The 17,024-nt window shown below is 36.3% G+C and overlaps 2 protein-coding genes across 2 annotated transcripts; both read left to right on the top strand.

Moving 5' to 3' along the window:
• The first annotated feature begins 5,278 nt into the window (after positions 1-5,278).
• On the top strand, positions 5,279-8,959 carry LOC130072342 (protein IWS1 homolog). Its single transcript, XM_056237407.1, has 2 exons — positions 5,279-5,810; positions 8,928-8,959. Exons 1-2 carry the CDS (start codon positions 5,279-5,281, stop codon positions 8,957-8,959), a joined length of 564 nt encoding a protein of 187 aa, XP_056093382.1.
• A 2,008-nt stretch (positions 8,960-10,967) lies between these two features.
• On the top strand, positions 10,968-12,767 carry LOC130072343 (trichohyalin-like). Its single transcript, XM_056237408.1, has 2 exons — positions 10,968-10,973; positions 11,055-12,767. The coding sequence occupies exons 1-2, from the start codon at positions 10,968-10,970 to the stop codon at positions 12,765-12,767; spliced, it is 1,719 nt and encodes a 572-aa protein (XP_056093383.1).
• The last annotated feature ends 4,257 nt before the right edge of the window (positions 12,768-17,024 follow it).

Here is a 17,024-nt window from a genome sequence, read left to right on the forward strand (position 1 = left end):
ACATGCTGTTTTGCGATCAAATTGGTATATCGAATTGATTTGAGACATTTTAAGGTGTTTCCATTCATTTTCGCGCTGAACCAACATTCAAGCAAACATTTGCGAACAAAGTTTTGCTAGACAAAATGGATGGCGCATCTGCCAACAAATGATCAATATTGCAAGTTGTAGCCTAGTGCTTAAGTGCCAGCTGATAGCGACATAGTGTAAGGGATGATGTATAGCGAGGCGGTTGTTAGCCTGAAGGGGGTTGTCTACATCCCGCTTATTACATGGCTAACGTTACTTACCAAATAAATGAATAATTTGACACAAAATATTGATTTAAAAAGGAGTTTATTGATTTAAAAACGATTGTACTCCTTCCGCTAAAGAAAATAGTCCGTTCCGTCTCTGAACTGCGTCCATGGCAACGCTGTTTTTCATGGCAACGGTGTGTTATACTTAGCAGCTGTCTGTTTTCAAGAAATAACACACCGCATTCTACATTAGAATTCAACCAAGCCATGTAATAACAAGCTATAATAAGAAAACAACGACGCTATCAACACTGCTATGATGATGCAGATGCACGTAAATGCCTGTGGTGTGGGAACGACAGCGCTCCAAACAGTTCTGGGAGATCGTGGTTCAGAGACACCTCACGGAAACCCTTTGGTTGAAGCATTTTTGTGCTTTGTCCACTTACATCTGTCTTTGTTGACACCGGCCATGTGTGCGCAAAGCCGCAAACAGAGCGGAAATACTGGGCGGAAATGAACAAACATCTTCTTCTATGTTTTGTGGCGTGTTGCAACCATAAAAGGACCTAAAACTTAATCGCAATTCATTATTTATTCGGCAAATAACGTTTCCATCAGCGTTTATCGCATAAGCCGTATATCGATCAAGATAAAATCCGATGAGACCGAACGTATTTCATTTGAGTCGATATTCATGAAATTCAAGCGAATTTTACTGTTTCCATAAGGCATTTTTCATTCGATATCACTTAATTCGGATAAAAACGTGTCGATGGAAACATAGCTTGAGTAACAGAGCCAAATGCAAAAAGTGTTGCAACTGTCCCCGGTCTCCCCAAAGCGTTCATGCATTGAGTCTGTTCACTTTCCATCCACACGTTTTTATCCGCATTAAGTGATATCGAATAAAAAATGCCTTATGGAAACAGTAAAATTCGATTGAATTTCATGAATATCGCCTCAAATGAAATACGATCGGTCTCATCGGATTTTATCTTGATCGATATACGGCTTATGCAATAAACGCGGATGGAAACGTTATTATGGTGCGATCCATTTTGCCTAGTAAAACTTTGTTCGCAAATGTTGGTTTGAATGTTGAGCAATTCGGTGAGAAAATGATTGGAAACACCTTAACATGTCTCAAATCAATTCGATATCAATTTGATCGCAAAACAGCATGTGACGTCATTACGCACAGGTTTTTATCCGCTTTAAAGCCGTTTGATGGAAACACACTTTCACCAGCTTTATTCGCATGAGTTTTTTTTACCGAACTTCAGATAATTCGATTGACAAGTGGATGTAAACATGGCAGAGATGGCAGAGAGACTTGCGTCCAGTTTTCAGACATTATTCCTTTAAAAAACAAAAACCTTCTGAGGTTTCACAGCTGAAACACAGACTGAGGAGACAGAACTCACATCAGACTGAACGGCAGATCAAACCATCATCTGATGTCTGAGCTTTATGATGGTAAACTACGACTCTCGGCTGGAAAATCAATCATGTAAAAGATTCTTTACTGTTGATTCTCAGAGGCGCTTCACAATGGGTCGTCATTTATTGACTGCAACACATGTGGAAGAGGGATTTCGCCATTTGTTATTTGTATGTGTCCCTGGGGAGAGACGAACTCCTGCACCGCACATCACACACACACACACACACACACACACACACACACACGGGTCTCGGTCTCTTTAAAAGCTGCTGGGCAGAAAGCCAGAACACACACTCAACACTGGACCTCTGAGCTTTCAGCAGTTTCTCCGCGATTATCCTCAGCGCTCACGATGGAAGGCAATGTTAATGGTAAGTACAACTTAAAAGTACTATCTCTTTAGATAACAGTTCTTATGCGGGTTTTATGAAAGACCTTTTTAAGACCAAGTAAAGGAAACCTACGGAATAAATTAAAGGGACATCAACACATCACGTTCTCTAATGTACATGTCAAACACAATAAGAATACGACTTATAACACTCAAAAAAAAAAAAAAGTTGTTTCAACCCATGTTTGGACAAACCCAACCGCTGGGTTTAAAATTTAATTTAAAAAAATTAAACCAACGGTTGGGTTTGTGCATATTTGACCCAACATGGGTTGAAACAACTATTTTTACATGACTTTTAATGGAAGCTTGTTTCTGCCACGGAATAAAATAATTTAAAAGATTATTGCGACTTTTTCATCTCACATTTCTGAGTTTTTTCCCTCATAGCGAGTTATAAAGTCTGAATTGCAGAGTAAGAATAGAAAGTTTATTGAGTCAGAATTGAGTGATCTCGCAGGTTTGAGTTTTTATCACGCAATTCTCACTAACTGGCAAATAGCTTATGACTTAACTCGCGATTGTGACAATTATTTTCTCCGTGTGAGTTATAAAGTCCAATTCTAGGGGGGGCTGATTTTTCTTATCTCAGAATTGTGAGTTTATATCACTCATTTCAGAAAAAAACTCAGAATTGATTAAGAAGTTGCAATTACCTTTTGAATTTCTGTGGCGAAAACAAGCTTCCATAACTTTAATTCATTTTTGAAAGAAAAAAAAAACTTGCACACACTGAAGAAAATTTTTTTTTGTCTAAAGATTCTTAAATCAAGATGCATTTACTGATACAAAATGACATGAATATGAAGTGTAAAAGATTCTTCACTGCTGATTTGAGCTTCACAATGGGCCGTCAGTTAAAACACCTCGAGAGAACATCTAAAGTTTTATTATCACCAATGCCAGTCTGATGCCCGTATGCAATGATTGATGTTCTGGTGAGAATAAACTTTAGATGTTTCCTCGAAGTGTTTTAACTGGTGATAATAAAACTTTAGATGTTCTCTCGAGGTGCTTTAACTGACGGCCCATTGTGAAGCTCAAATCAGCAGTGAAGAATCTTTTACACTTCATATTCATGTCATTTTGTATCAGTAAATGCATCTTGATTTAAGAATCTTTAGACACATTTTTTTTTTTCCAGTGTTTGCAAGTTATTTATTTTTTTTTCAAAAATGAATTAAAGTTATGGAAGCTTGTTTCGATGCATCTTTTACATGATTGATTGTCCAGCCGAGAGTCGTAGTTTACCATCATAAAGCTCAGACATCAGATGATGGTTTGATCTGTCTGTGTTTCAGCTGTGAAACCTCAGAAACAGTCTCTGAATATGAGAGAGGTTTTAGTTTTTTAAGCTAAATACACTGAAGGAATAATGTCAGAAAACTGGACGCGAGTCTCTCTTCTCTCTGCCATCTCTGATGTTTCTCTGTTTCAGACTCAATGCATGAACACTTTCACTGGATCCTTGGACTAAAAACTTTCAGAGTTTAGCGGCTTTAAATGATCAGATTGCAAACCGATATATTGAATATCAAGTTCTTGCAAAGCATACGACATTTATTGCCATGACTTTGTGAATTTAAGACTTTCTGCACTGTTGAATCAGCCTAATTTGTGGAAGGGTGAATTAAGACATTCTTAAGAAACCCTTGGTGTAATTAGGCTACTTAACTAATTTAATTACCCTATTTATTTTCTTAATTTAACAGTTACTCCTGATGTAGGCTAAGTGCGTTATATAGCTATAGAACAATTAGGCTTTATGTATAGGCTAAAACTAGTGGATTTAACGTCTAACGCTAAAATGTATGTTTTAACGTGGCCTTCTTCCTTTTATTCAGTTCAAGAATAATTCATGCAACTCAACTGTGTGTTGTTTATTTGATGTAATTAAAAGTAATATTTGCGGCGGCCCTTGTATTGTTCAATTGCTTGCGATTTAGAAGCCTAAACGCGAACTTTCTAGAGAGAGTTTTTACACTTTTCAAGATGTTACAGCTAGTGATTAATTACTTTTTAGAGTAACTTACCCAACACTGAAAAGCGTTTAACAGATGTTTACATTTTTAACATGCTTAGACTGTGTCAATCTGTACATTTCTGGCATTATTTAGTAGACTGTGTACAGTTGAGACATGATTAGCCTACGGTTGAGACACCTTAAATAACTTGCGTACGGAGCATGAACAAGTTGTGATTTTTGCTGTGCACATGTGTATTAGTGTCCTCTTTGATCATGGGACATTTTAACAACGTAAATATATCAAGATATCACTTCACCATGCACACTCCACAATGAATAGCTTATTATCCTTATGTGACTGTTACACGTAACTGGTATCATCACAAACGTTATTCTGTGCCCTAAAAACTGGCATATTTCATGGTATTGTGTGTCATGCAAGATCATTGCAAAATCTAGAGAAATGTGTGAGGTGGCCATGGGGGTAAGTTGAGACACGTGTCTCAACTGTACCCCCGATAGATTTCTATTAGGAAACACACTGTTTAGTTCAGTGTTATGATGCAGGTTAAACGTCGTAATTAGCCAGCATAGGACGCAAATGAAAATAAAATTTGATATTTGTGATATTTAAACTGTGTATTATTAATAAATATATATTAAATATATTGTTCCTGTTTTATATATTTTAACCAGTGCTAATTGAAATAAAATGAATGCATTTAAATGGATGAAAAAATAAATATGTTGCCCAATTGTTTTTTTCTTTATTTGTCTTTATTTATTATATTTGCAATGAACGGTTCGTTACCTTTACATCATTAAAAATGGGTGTCTCAACTGGACCACACATGGGTACAGTTGAGACAAAAAACACCTTATTTTTATTGTGGAAAATATAAACTACTTATGGGTATTATTGATTGATAACATCTTAGTCTACAAGCTAATGAAATGTAATGTGGCATGTCATGTGGAAATTCACTTCTTTTCAGTATCTATTTTTGTGTGAAAAATCAAAACACAAAAAGTGTCTCAATTGTACTCAGTCTAAGTTGTAAATAAATATTTTTTTCTGAATATATTTTTTAGTTTTTAACTTTTTATTTGTAGTGACTGTGCCCTTGATTAACGGAGATGATAGCAGTAAATATAACTAAATGTTGTAATAGGCCACTCATATTGATTAGCATATGCTAAATTGCCATGTTTTTCTAGTTTTGCTGCCTGGTTTTATGAATCCGACTAAAGAAGACCCGGAAGACCGGGAAACTGCGAAGATTCAGAGGACAAGCGATAGTGATGAAGCTGATGAACCGATGAGGAAGAGGACAAGCGGTAGTGATGAAGCTGATGAACCGACGAGGAAGAGGACAAGCGATAGTGATGAAGCTGATGAACCGATGAGGAAGAGGACAAGCGGTAGTGATGAAGCTGATGAACCGACGAGGAAGAGGACAAGCGATAGTGATGAAGCTGATGAACCGACGAGGAAGAGGACAAGCGATAGTGATGAAGCTGATGAACCGATGAGGAAGAGGACAAGCGATAGTGATGAAGCTGATGAACCGATGAGGAAGAGGAGAAGCGATAGTGATGAAGCTGAAGAACCAATGAGGAAGAGGAGAAGCGATAGTGATGAAGCTGATGAACCGATGAGGAAGAGGAGAAGCGATAGTGATGAAGCTCATGAATCGATGAGGAAGAGGAGAAGCGGGAGTCACACCGATGCTTCTGTGAAGACTCCAGAGGAAGACACAACCGACGGTAAGATTATTAGACCTCGTCAAGCCTTTTATCACGATTTCTAGGGGGAAAAACACATAGGCTTACGTGAAAACCGCTTAACCTGAAAAACGCTTAACGGTTAAATGTAGGCTAGTAGCTATTAAAAGATGAAATTCTGAACACAACTTATTAATGGGTGTTTCTGCAACTACGGGCACTTTTGACTATCCCAATTTAAAAAAAAAATCAACCTCTTTGAATTTAAATTTTAACCATCACAGTCTGTAATACATATAAAAATCTACACAAAATAGAATGTAGTCGTTAAGATTTTAATCTGGAACATGTTTATTTTCTTTGTTTTTCAGGTCATCTTCTTAAAAAGTTTCCTTACCGCAACGTTACAATAACGTTCATTTTATAGATTTTTCTTCAGCAATTTCTATAATATATTTAAATAGCTTTTTCAAATTTTATGCAGTTTTGTAAATACTAATATACAAAAAAATATATACAAAATAGGGAATTTCATGTTTTTTCTATGCCATGTAAAACATTTACAGTAGCACATACAAGGAATTTGCTTTGGTAATAAAGTGTTACCGAGGCTGCTATAATCAGCGCCAACTTGAGAAAAAATACAGCATGACATGAGGAGAGGTGAGGAGAAAAGAAGGCAACCCCCAGACCATATGCTCCTTTAAGGAGAACAGTCTGGGAGCAAATAGTTTTTTCGTCTATATGATACGCAGTTTTCGCGTGCATATGATACGCACTTTATGGCGTGTAATACGCACGCACTCCACACCCCCCTCCCCCCTAATCCTAAGGGGTTTTCAGTGCGTGGCATATGTACGCAAAAACAAGGGCGTAGGTTTAGGGGGGGACGCTAGGTACTAGTCCCAATCAATATTTTGAGATGACAAATTTGTCCCCACCAATATTTAGCAAGCTAATTTGAACTGCTATTTTGATATTTGCGCTGCTATTTGGATCGATTCCAACGGCCAGGACAACGACAGTACAAGATACGCCGTAATTTGATTGGCGGCGGGGTATCTGACAGGCAGGCTACACGCGCGGGCCGGGACTACTTTTTGTGCTTGCACTCACTGGCAGCGAGCGGGTGGTGTGTGTGTGTGTGTGTGCGCGCGCGCGCGTGACGACGCCGACGGTAAGTTCCCAGGGCTGTCTCTCTGCATGCACATATCCATGCATATACAAAGGCCAGGGTAAAACATTTTAATATTCCGTTTTTTGCCCCTTTTTGTACTTTGTAGTAGATCAGCTATATGTCACCCAAGAAGAAGAAAGGGGACATACGAAGCTTTTTCATAAAGCAGAGTGTAAGTAGGCAAAAATAACTAGCCACACAAATAACTAGCAGTAGTAGTGACTGACCAGGCTTTCAAATGCAGATTCTACTGTGGAAAATAGTATTAACTGGTGATCCTGGTTACCCAGGATATTGTTACAGTTAAACCTAGCTTTTGCAATTTTTCAAGGTTAGGAGCATTAATTAGGGGTGTGCAGCACGGATAGACTCATAGAAGTCGCGCTATCATGATAGACGTTAGCAAGTCACTGAATGTTAATTAGCCTACCTTAACTTAGAATCTTGCAGTCATAAACAGTGGATCATCTGAGACATTTTTCGTTTCTACATTCTGTTTATTTATTGTATTTGTGAGTGTAGCCTACTTGCTAGACACATGTCTGGAAAAACATATTGGCAATGTTAAAAAGGCAAAAGTAAACACTGTTGGTTATTCAAATATAATGATTCATTATTTGTTTGATAATATCCAAATAACAATATCTGGTAGGAGGGTTAAACTTGCTTTTTTTTTAAGGATAGAATATATCAATAGAATTTGATATAGAATAGAAGATAGATACATAATAATTTATGTTAAATAAAAGAGGAGGTCAGATGGGATGTCCCCACCAAAGCTGAGACCAAACCTACGCCCATGCGCAAAAAACATTTTTGGCGTATAAATGGCTCGAGAAATGACATTCGTGGTATAGATACGCACTTTCATGAGACTGTGTCAGTATGGCAAGCCGTTTAAACTTTTATTCATTTCCAGGATATGAATACTTGATATCAACAATTCAATTTTCACTAGTTAAAATTATAATTATTGATATCAGGAATAATATTTCTACTAGTAACAATGGCAATTTTTGATATCAGGAATTACATTTTCACTAGTAACAATGCTTATTCTTGACATCAACATTTACATTTTCACTAGTAAAAATGATAATTCTTGATATCTGTAATTGTATTTTCACTAGTGAAATGTCACCATAGGCTGCCATTCAAAATCAATTCTTGATATCAAGAATTGATTTCTTACTAGTTGAAATTCCAATTTCACATATCAGAAATACAATTCTTACTAGTAAAAACCTTTATTTTTGATATCAAGAATTAAATTGTCACTAGTTGAAATGTCTATTCTTGATATCAACAATTGAATTGCTACTAGTAACAATGTTCATTTTTTATATCAATAAATTTTCACTAGTGACAATGTTAATTTCTGATATCATGAATGTGATTGTTACTAGTAAGAAAGCCATTTTAGATATCTGAAATAATATTGATATCAGAAATACATTTTCAGATATCAAAAATGAAAAATTTTACTAGAAGCAATTCAGTTGTTGATATCAAGAATAGACATTTAGACTAGTGACAATTTAATTATTGATATCAGGAATTCGCATTTTTACTAGTAACAATGCAATTATTGATATCAAAAATTATATTTCTACTAGTAAGAAATCAATTCTTGATATCAACAATTGATTTTGAATGGCAGCCTATGGTGACATTTCACTAGTGAAAATACAATTGTTGATATCAAGAATTACATTTTTGATATCAATAATTCAATTGTTGATATCAAAAATGTAATTGTTGATATCAAAAAATGTAATTGTTGATATCAAAAATGTAATTGTTGATATCAACAATTCATATCCTGGAAATGAATAAAAGTTAAAACGGCTTGCCATACCTGCAGCCATTATGGCGCTGGTCACAGACCCGCCTGTCAGACTGGGGGTACGAAGCGGAGAAGGCGTGGGATGGGGTGTGGGGCAGGTGCATATCTGTGTATGTGTAAGTTCATGTGTGTGTAGGCCTGGAGAGAGTCGCTAAGCCAGCACCATAATCTAGGAGCCTCAGATATAAAAATCATTATCCAAACTTAAATGGTTGTAATTCAAGAATGCTTTGGAATATAGACCCATGGTTGGTCTTGTTTTTTTCCAGACATTTTCCAGATTATTGTAGAAGTGTAGAAATTATTAAAAATGAAACAGAAAAAAAGTTATATAAGTTTAAGTTTATGAAATTATTTAATGTAAAAATATAATTATTAATATTTTATATAATATATATATATATTACAAAACATATTTTACTCTAAAACTGCAAGAAAATTAAAGCCAAAAATCTGAACAAGTTGTGTTCCAAATTTTAGGTTGATATCTCAAAAATTGAGCTTTCAGTAAGATTTTATTTGGGCGCAGTACCAGACTTTTCCACGAGGTGAACACCAGACTCCATTACTGCCCATATAAGGCCGCCTCCATTTTCATATATGTTTTGAGTGATCTGAACCATGTATTTCCATAATTTTCATACAATTTATGAAGTAGACATCCTATTCAGAAGTAGTATGGGAGGTTTGGCAGTATTTGATTTGAATTCAACCTCTAATAAATGCATAAAAAGAGCACATATGTGCGTTATAGCTCACAGCCGCATCACAAATCAAGAATCCATACATTTTTCTTTATATTTAAAACATTTTCAGACCTTTTTTTCTCATAAAATGGAATTGGTGTTATCTTTTGAACTCTTGGCATGAAAACAAACTGAGGTTTCTACCAATCTTTCATAATTTTTCATGTTTATTGCTATTTCAAAATAAAGGCCTAAACACGCCTAATGAATATGAAATATTCTTGTTGCAAATTGATAAATTACTGCTCTTCTGTGATTTATTTTAAAAAAACAGACACCAAATATGAAAACTAGAGATTTTAAGCTTTCAAATGTTATATATTTTGTCAATATTACTTTAGGTTTTTACTAAGATATTATTGTTTTAAATATATAGTGGCAAACGTCCCACCTGTGGGTCGGTGACACTTAAGGGAAGTGCCCGTAGTTGCAGAAACACCCTAATATTTGTGAATTCACACATGGTTTGTCTTAAAGTATATTAAAAACACCACATAGACACATAAACAACATTAAAAACTTGTTGTTACCGGTTACCTTTGACCTTGAGTTCTGCTAACTCTTCTTCTTCTTCACAGACCGGTGTGCTGAGAGTGTGTGTGAAGCGTCGTCTTCATCTGGGATCAGCGATGGAGTCGAGGAGTGTGTGAGAGACACAACATCAGCAGGAGAATCTCAGTCTGAGGATCACAGGGACGAGCAGAACTGTAAACGGCTTCGTGAAGTCCTTAGAAGTCTGGACGGAATTAGAAGAGCGCACAAAATACGTTCGCGTGTCCTTATGTCGATGCTTGAAGAAACACGAGTAATCTGGCATCAGCGTTTGATGGGCATCAGGAAAATAAAAGGTATTTAGATGCACCAGTATAATGATGATTCACCGTTTTAGTTTTCTTCATTTAATTACGGTTTCTCCTGATAATTGCGTTATAGAATACAGAACAATTCTATGCAAAACTAGTGGATTTAACGTCTAAATGCTAAAATATATGTTTTAATGTGACCTTCCTTTTGGTCAGTTCAAGAATAATTCGTGCAACTGTAGGCTATATTGTTTATTTAATAGAATTAAAAATAGAAATGCTGTCGTTGAATTTCTTGCGATTTCGAAAGTAATTAGTAACGTGTTACTTTTTAGAGAGAGTATTTACACAGTTCAAGATGTATTAGTAGCTATAGTAATGAATTACTTTTTGCAGAAACTTACACAACACTGAATATAAAGTGTTTACCAAATGTTTTAATTTTTTAACAGCCTCAAGAAACGGTCGATGGATGGACTGGAACGACATAGACAGAGTCTTTCAATTATGTAAGACCGTGTCTGCACATTTTCTGGCATTTATATGCTTATATTTTTAATTATTAACTGAATGTGTCATATTTTTTATTTGTAGTGAATGTGCCCTTGATTAATGCAGACAGAGCCGATGGCGGTAAATATAATCTTCTGTTATAGACACTCGTATTGCTAAATCTAAATTGTCCTAAATCTAACTATTGTCATCTATGTCTAGCTTTGCAGCCAGCAGGAAAGAAAGCAGAAGAAGAGAAAGCAGGAGAAGGAAAAGCAGGAGAAGGAAAAGCAGGAGAAGGAAAAGAAAAAGCAGGAGAAGGAAAAGAAAAAGCAGAAGAAGGAAAAGAAAAAGCAGGAGAAGGAAAAGAAAAAGCAGGAGAAGGAAAAGAAAAAGCAGGAGAAGGAAAAGAAAAAGCAGGAGAAGGAAAAGAAAAAGCAGGAGAAGGAAAAGAAAAAGCAGAAGAAGGAAAAGAAAAAGCAGAAGAAGGAAAAGAAAAAGCAGGAAAAGAAAAAGCAGGAGAAGGAAAAGAAAAAGCAGGAGAAGGAAAAGAAAAAGCAGGAGAAGGAAAAGAAAAAGCAGGAGAAGGAAAAGAAAAAGCAGGAGAAGGAAAAGCAGAAGAAGGAAAAGCAGAAGAAGGAAAAGCAGAAGGAAAAGCAGGAGGAGGAAAAGGAAAAGCAGGAGAAGGAAAAGCAGAAGAAGGAAAAGCAGAAGGAAAAGCAGGAGGAGGAAAAGCAGGAGGAGGAAAAGCAGAAGAAGGAAAAGCAGGAGGAGGAAAAGCAGGAGGAGGAAAAGCAGAAGAAGGAAAAGCAGAAGGAAAAGCAGGAGGAGGAAAAGCAGGAGGAGGAAAAGCAGAAGAAGGAAAAGCAGGAGGAGGAAAAGCAGAAGAAGGAAAAGCAGGAGGAGGAAAAGCAGGAGAAGGAAAAGCAGAAGAAGGAAAAGCAGAAGAAGGAAAAGCAGGAGGAGGAAAAGCAGAAGGAAAAGCAGAAGGAAAAGGAAAAGCAGGAGGAGGAAAAGCAGGAGGAGGAAAAGCAGAAGAAGGAAAAGCAGAAGAAGGAAAAGCAGGAGGAGGAAAAGCAGGAGGAGGAAAAGCAGGAGGAGGAAAAGCAGAAGAAGGAAAAGCAGGAGGAGGAAAAGCAGGAGGAGGAAAAGCAGGAGAAGGAAAAGCAGAAGGAAAAGGAAAAGCAGGAGGAGGAAAAGCAGAAGAAGGAAAAGCAGAAGGAAAAGCAGAAGGAAAAGGAAAAGCAGGAGGAGGAAAAGCAGAAGAAGGAAAAGCAGAAGAAGGAAAAGCAGGAGGAGGAAAAGCAGGAGGAGGAAAAGCAGGAGGAGGAAAAGCAGAAGAAGGAAAAGCAGGAGAAGGAAAAGCAGGAGGAGGAAAAGCAGGAGAAGGAAAAGCAGGAGGAGGAAAAGCAGAAGAAGGAAAAGCAGGAGGAGGAAAAGCAGGAGAAGGAAAAGCAGGAGGAGGAAAAGCAGAAGAAGGAAAAGCAGGAGGAGGAAAAGCAGGAGAAGGAAAAGCAGGAGGAGGAAAAGCAGAAGAAGGAAAAGCAGGAGGAGGAAAAGCAGGAGGAGGAAAAGCAGGAGGAGGAAAAGCAGGAGAAGGAAAAGCAGGAGGAGGAAAAGCAGAAGAAGGAAAAGCAGAAGGAAAAGCAGAAGGAAAAGGAAAAGCAGGAGGAGGAAAAGCAGAAGAAGGAAAAGCAGGAGGAGGAAAAGCAGGAGGAGGAAAAGCAGAAGAAGGAAAATCAGAAGAAGGAAAAGCAGGAGAAGGAAAAGCAGAAGAAGGAAAAGCAGAAGAAGGAAAAGCAGAAGAAGGAAAAGCAGGAGGAGGAAAAGCAGGAGGAGGAAAAGCAGGAGGAGGAAAAGCAGGAGGAGGAAAAGCAGGAGGAGGAAAAGCAGGAGGAGGGAAAGCATATCAGTCTGAGGAATACAGGAACTTAAAGAAAGAGCTCTATCGAATGGTTCAGAGATTTTGCGCTCAGATTGGCGACAGGAGCCATCATGAGAAGCGGTGTGAAATAGAAGCAATCATGTGTGAGATTGTGAAGGAGACCAGAGACATAAAACCAACTCCAGATGCACTAGTAGGATGAGAAAGACACTTTTTATTCACCATTTTAAGAAGAAATATGCTTTGAAATACTTTAAAACTCCACCCTGCAATAACTGTAATAATACTGAGCTCATTGTTTCTGCCTAAAATGAACACAATATTCGCTAACTGTGAGATCTGTGTGTGTGCGTGTGTGTGTGTGTGTGTGTGTGTACTTGAACACAGTCTGATAACAGTCACTCTGAATTGTAACACAGACAGACTTGTGTACTTTGTGTGAAACTTTGTGTATTGTGACAAGCTAGAAATAAATGTGAATTGAATTGCTGTGACTCATTATTTCATCACTTACATAAACACTTTGAGATTTTGTGTTTTAACTTTAATCTAATGGCATTTTCTGAAAATCATTCATTCACACTAAACGGACATTGTTGTGTAACAAACTCTTTTCCTGCTCTCGGAAAATGTAAGATGTTTTAATGTTGTTTTGTAATAAAAAACAGTGTGTGTGTGTGTGTGTGGGGGGGGGGGGGGGGGGTATGAAAGGATTTATTTTCTTGAGCTTTGTTTAAAACTGTTGTCACTGTTTTTGTGATTCAGCTCAAACTTATATGGTTTAAATGAGTGATATGCTAACTTTAAGCTATATGATTAGCATGTATCAAGGTCAATTGTTCAGCTATGAGGTTTTATCATGGCTGACAGGAACGGGGACAGTTGCAACAACTGTGATAATATAAATGATAATAAAAAAAATCTAGTTAAAAAAAATGTTTTATATGAAAATAGGCTAAATAAAAGTTAAATGCCTCACAGATTGTTCCATTATTCCTATGTCACTAAAAGCCTAATGTATGTTATATCAATTTGAATATTTGACATCCGCACATAAGGCCTACTACTCATCTAGACAAATCTATAATTGCCATTAATCAAAGCTGAGGAATAAATAACTCTGCAATATTATTATACCTTATATTTTTGATAATAATCATTTTGCTAAAACTGACATATATTGTTGTAACATGTTGCAACTGTTCCCGGGCAACATCTGACTCCTTACATTGAAATGCAAATTGTGAAAAATGTAGATTCTGTAATTATCTTTAAATGGTTTCGACTATTAACATGCAGATGTAAGTTTATTGTATAAACAATTGGTTTGTTTAATCCAAACCGTCTTTGAGTAACAGAGCCAAATGCAAAAAGTGTTGCAACTGTCCCCGGTCTCCCAAAGCGTTCATGCATTGAGTCTGAAACACAGAAACATGGCAGAGATGGCAGAGAGACTTGCGTCCAGTTTTCAGACATTATTCCTTTAAAAAACAAAAACCTTCTGATGTTTCACAGCTGAAACACAGACTGAGGAGACAGAACTCACATCAGACTGAACGGCAGATCAAACCATCATCTGATGTCTGAGGTTTATGATGTAAACTACGACTCTCGGCTGGAAAATCAATCATGTAAAAGATTCTTTACTGTTGATTCTCAGAGGCGCTTCACAATGGGTCGTCAGTTAAAACACCTCGAGAGAACATCTAAAGTTTTATTATCACCAGTTAAAACACTTCGAGGAAACATCTAAAGTTTATTCTCACTAGAACATCAATCATTGCATATATGTGCATCAGACTGGCACTGGTGAGAATAAAACTTTAGATGTTCTCTCGAGGTGCTTTAACTGACGGCCCATTGTGAAGCTCAAATCAGCAGTGAAGAATCTTTTACACTTCATATTCATGTCATTTTGTATCTGCAGTAAATGCATCTTGATTTAAGAATCTTTAGACTTTTTCACTGAGGAAGAGCATTTTTTTTTTTTGTGCTGTGTATAAAGAAGGTACAGTAAAGGTTATTTCCATATTCTAGTGGTTGGGAGCGTATTCAAGTTATGCCTATTTTTTTATACATTAAAAAGTTATGGAAGCTTGTTCTCGCCACAAAAAAAATAATAATAAAATAATCTCACAATTCTGACTTTTTCTTAATTGCGTGATATAGACTTACAATTCTGAGAGAAAAAAATAAGTACTTTTTCCCTCACAATTGGACTTTATAACTCACACTTGCAGGACAAAAGGTCAGAATTGCGAGTTATAAAATCAGAATTGCGAGTTATAAAGTCAGAATTGCGAGTTATAAAGTCTGAATTGTGAGTTATAAAGTCTGAATTGTGAGTTATAAAGTCAGAATTGTGAGTTATAAAGTCCGAATTGCGAGTTATAAAGTCCGAATTGCAAGTTATAGAGTCTGAATTGTGAGTTATAAAGTCAGAATTGCGAGTTATAAAGTCCGAATTGTGAGTTATAGAATCAGAATTGCGAGTTATAAAGTCCGAATTGTGAGAATCAGAATTGCGAGTTATAAAGTCCGAATTGTGAGTTATAGAATCAGAATTGCGAGTTAAAGAGTCAGAATTGCGAGTTATAGAGTCAGAATTGTGATTTATAAAGTCAGAATTGTGAGTTATAAAATTAGAATTGCGAGTTATAGAGTCTGAATTGTGAGTTATAAAGTCCGAATTGTGAGTTATAAAGTCCGAATTGCGAGTTATAAAATCAGAATTGTGAGTTATAAAGTCCAAATTGCGAGTTATAAAGTCAGAATTGCGAGTTAAAGAGTCAGAATTGCGAGTTATAGAGTCTGAATTGTGAGTTATAAAGTCCGAATTGTGAGTTATAAAATCAGAATTGCGAGTTAAAGAGTCAGAATTGTGAGTTATAAAGTCCGAATTGCGAGTTATAAAATTAGAATTGCGAGTTATAAAGTCCGAATTGTGAGTTATAAAGTCCGAATTGCGAGTTAAAGAGTCAGAATTGCGAGTTATAAAGTCCGAATTGTGAGTTATAAAGTCCGAATTGCGAGTTAAAGAGTCAGAATTGCGAGTTAAAGAGTCAGAATTGCGAGTTATAAAGTCAGAATTGCGAATTATAAAGTCAGAATTGCGAGTTATAAAGTCAGAATTGTGATTTATAGTCAGAATTGTGAGTTATATAGTCAGAATTGTGATTTATATAGTCAGAATTGTGAGTTATAAAGTCAGAATTGCGAGTTATAAAGTCAGAATTGCGAGTTATAAAGTCCGAATTGTGAGTTATAAAGTCCGAATTGCGAGTTATAGAATCAGAATTGCGAGTTAAAGAGTCAGAATTGCGAGTTATAGAGTCAGAATTGTGAGTTATAAAGTCAGAATTGCGAGTTATAAAGTCCGAATTGTGAGTTAAAGAGTCAGAATTGCGAGTTATAAAGTCCGAATTGCGAGTTATAGAATCAGAATTGCGAGTTATAAACTCCGAATTGTGAGTTAAAAAGTCAGAATTGTGAGTTATAAAGTCCGAATTGCGAGTTATAGAATCAGAATTGCGAGTTATAAAGTCCGAATTGTGAGTTAAAGAGTCAGAATTGCGAGTTATAAAGTCCGAATTGCGAGTTAAAGAGTCAGAATTGCGAGTTATAAAGTCCGAATTGTGAGTTAAAGAGTCAGAATTGCGAGTTATAAAGTCCGAATTGCGAGTTATAGAATCAGAATTGCGAGTTATAAAGTCTGAATTGCGAGTTATAAAGTCAGAATTGTGAGTTATAAAGTCAGAATTGTGAGTTATAAAGTCCGAATTGCGAGTTATAAAGTCCGAATTGCAAGTTATAGAGTCTGAATTGTGAGTTATAAAGTCAGAATTGCGAGTTATAAAGTCCGAATTGCGAGTTAAAGAATCAGAATTGCGAGTTATGTCCGAATTGCGAGTTATAGAATCAGAATTGCGAGTTATAAAGTCTGAATTGTGAGTTATAAAGTCCGAATTGCGAGTTATTAAGTCCGAATTGCAAGTTATAGAGTCTGAATTGTGAGTTATAAAGTCAGAATTGCGAGTTATAAAGTCCGAATTGTGAGTTATAGAATCAGAATTGCGAGTTATAAAATCCGAATTGTGAGTTATAGAATCAGAATTGCGAGTTAAAGAGTCAGAATTGAGAGTTATAGAGTCAGATTTGTGATTTATAAAGTCAGAATTGTGAGTTATAAAATTAGAATTGCGAGTTATAGAGTCTGAATTGTGAGTTATAAAGTCCGAATTGTGAGTTATAGTCCGAATTGCGAGTTATAAAGTCCGAATTGCAAGTTATAGAGTCTGAATTGTGAG

This window comes from Rhinichthys klamathensis, unplaced genomic scaffold (genome assembly GCF_029890125.1).
Source record: "Rhinichthys klamathensis goyatoka isolate OS25496 unplaced genomic scaffold, OSU_Roscu_1.1 h1tg000486l_1, whole genome shotgun sequence".
Taxonomy (NCBI): Eukaryota; Metazoa; Chordata; class Actinopteri; order Cypriniformes; family Leuciscidae; genus Rhinichthys; species Rhinichthys klamathensis.

Excerpts from the sequence above, each read along its gene's own strand:
- LOC130072342 (XM_056237407.1), top strand. The coding sequence starts at position 5,279 with ATGAATCCGACTAAAGAAGACCCGGAAGACCGGGAAACTGCGAAGATT. Across the intron at positions 5,811-8,927 it reads AGAGGAAGACACAACCGACG|GCCTGGAGAGAGTCGCTAAG; the intron begins GTAAGATTATTA and ends ATGTGTGTGTAG.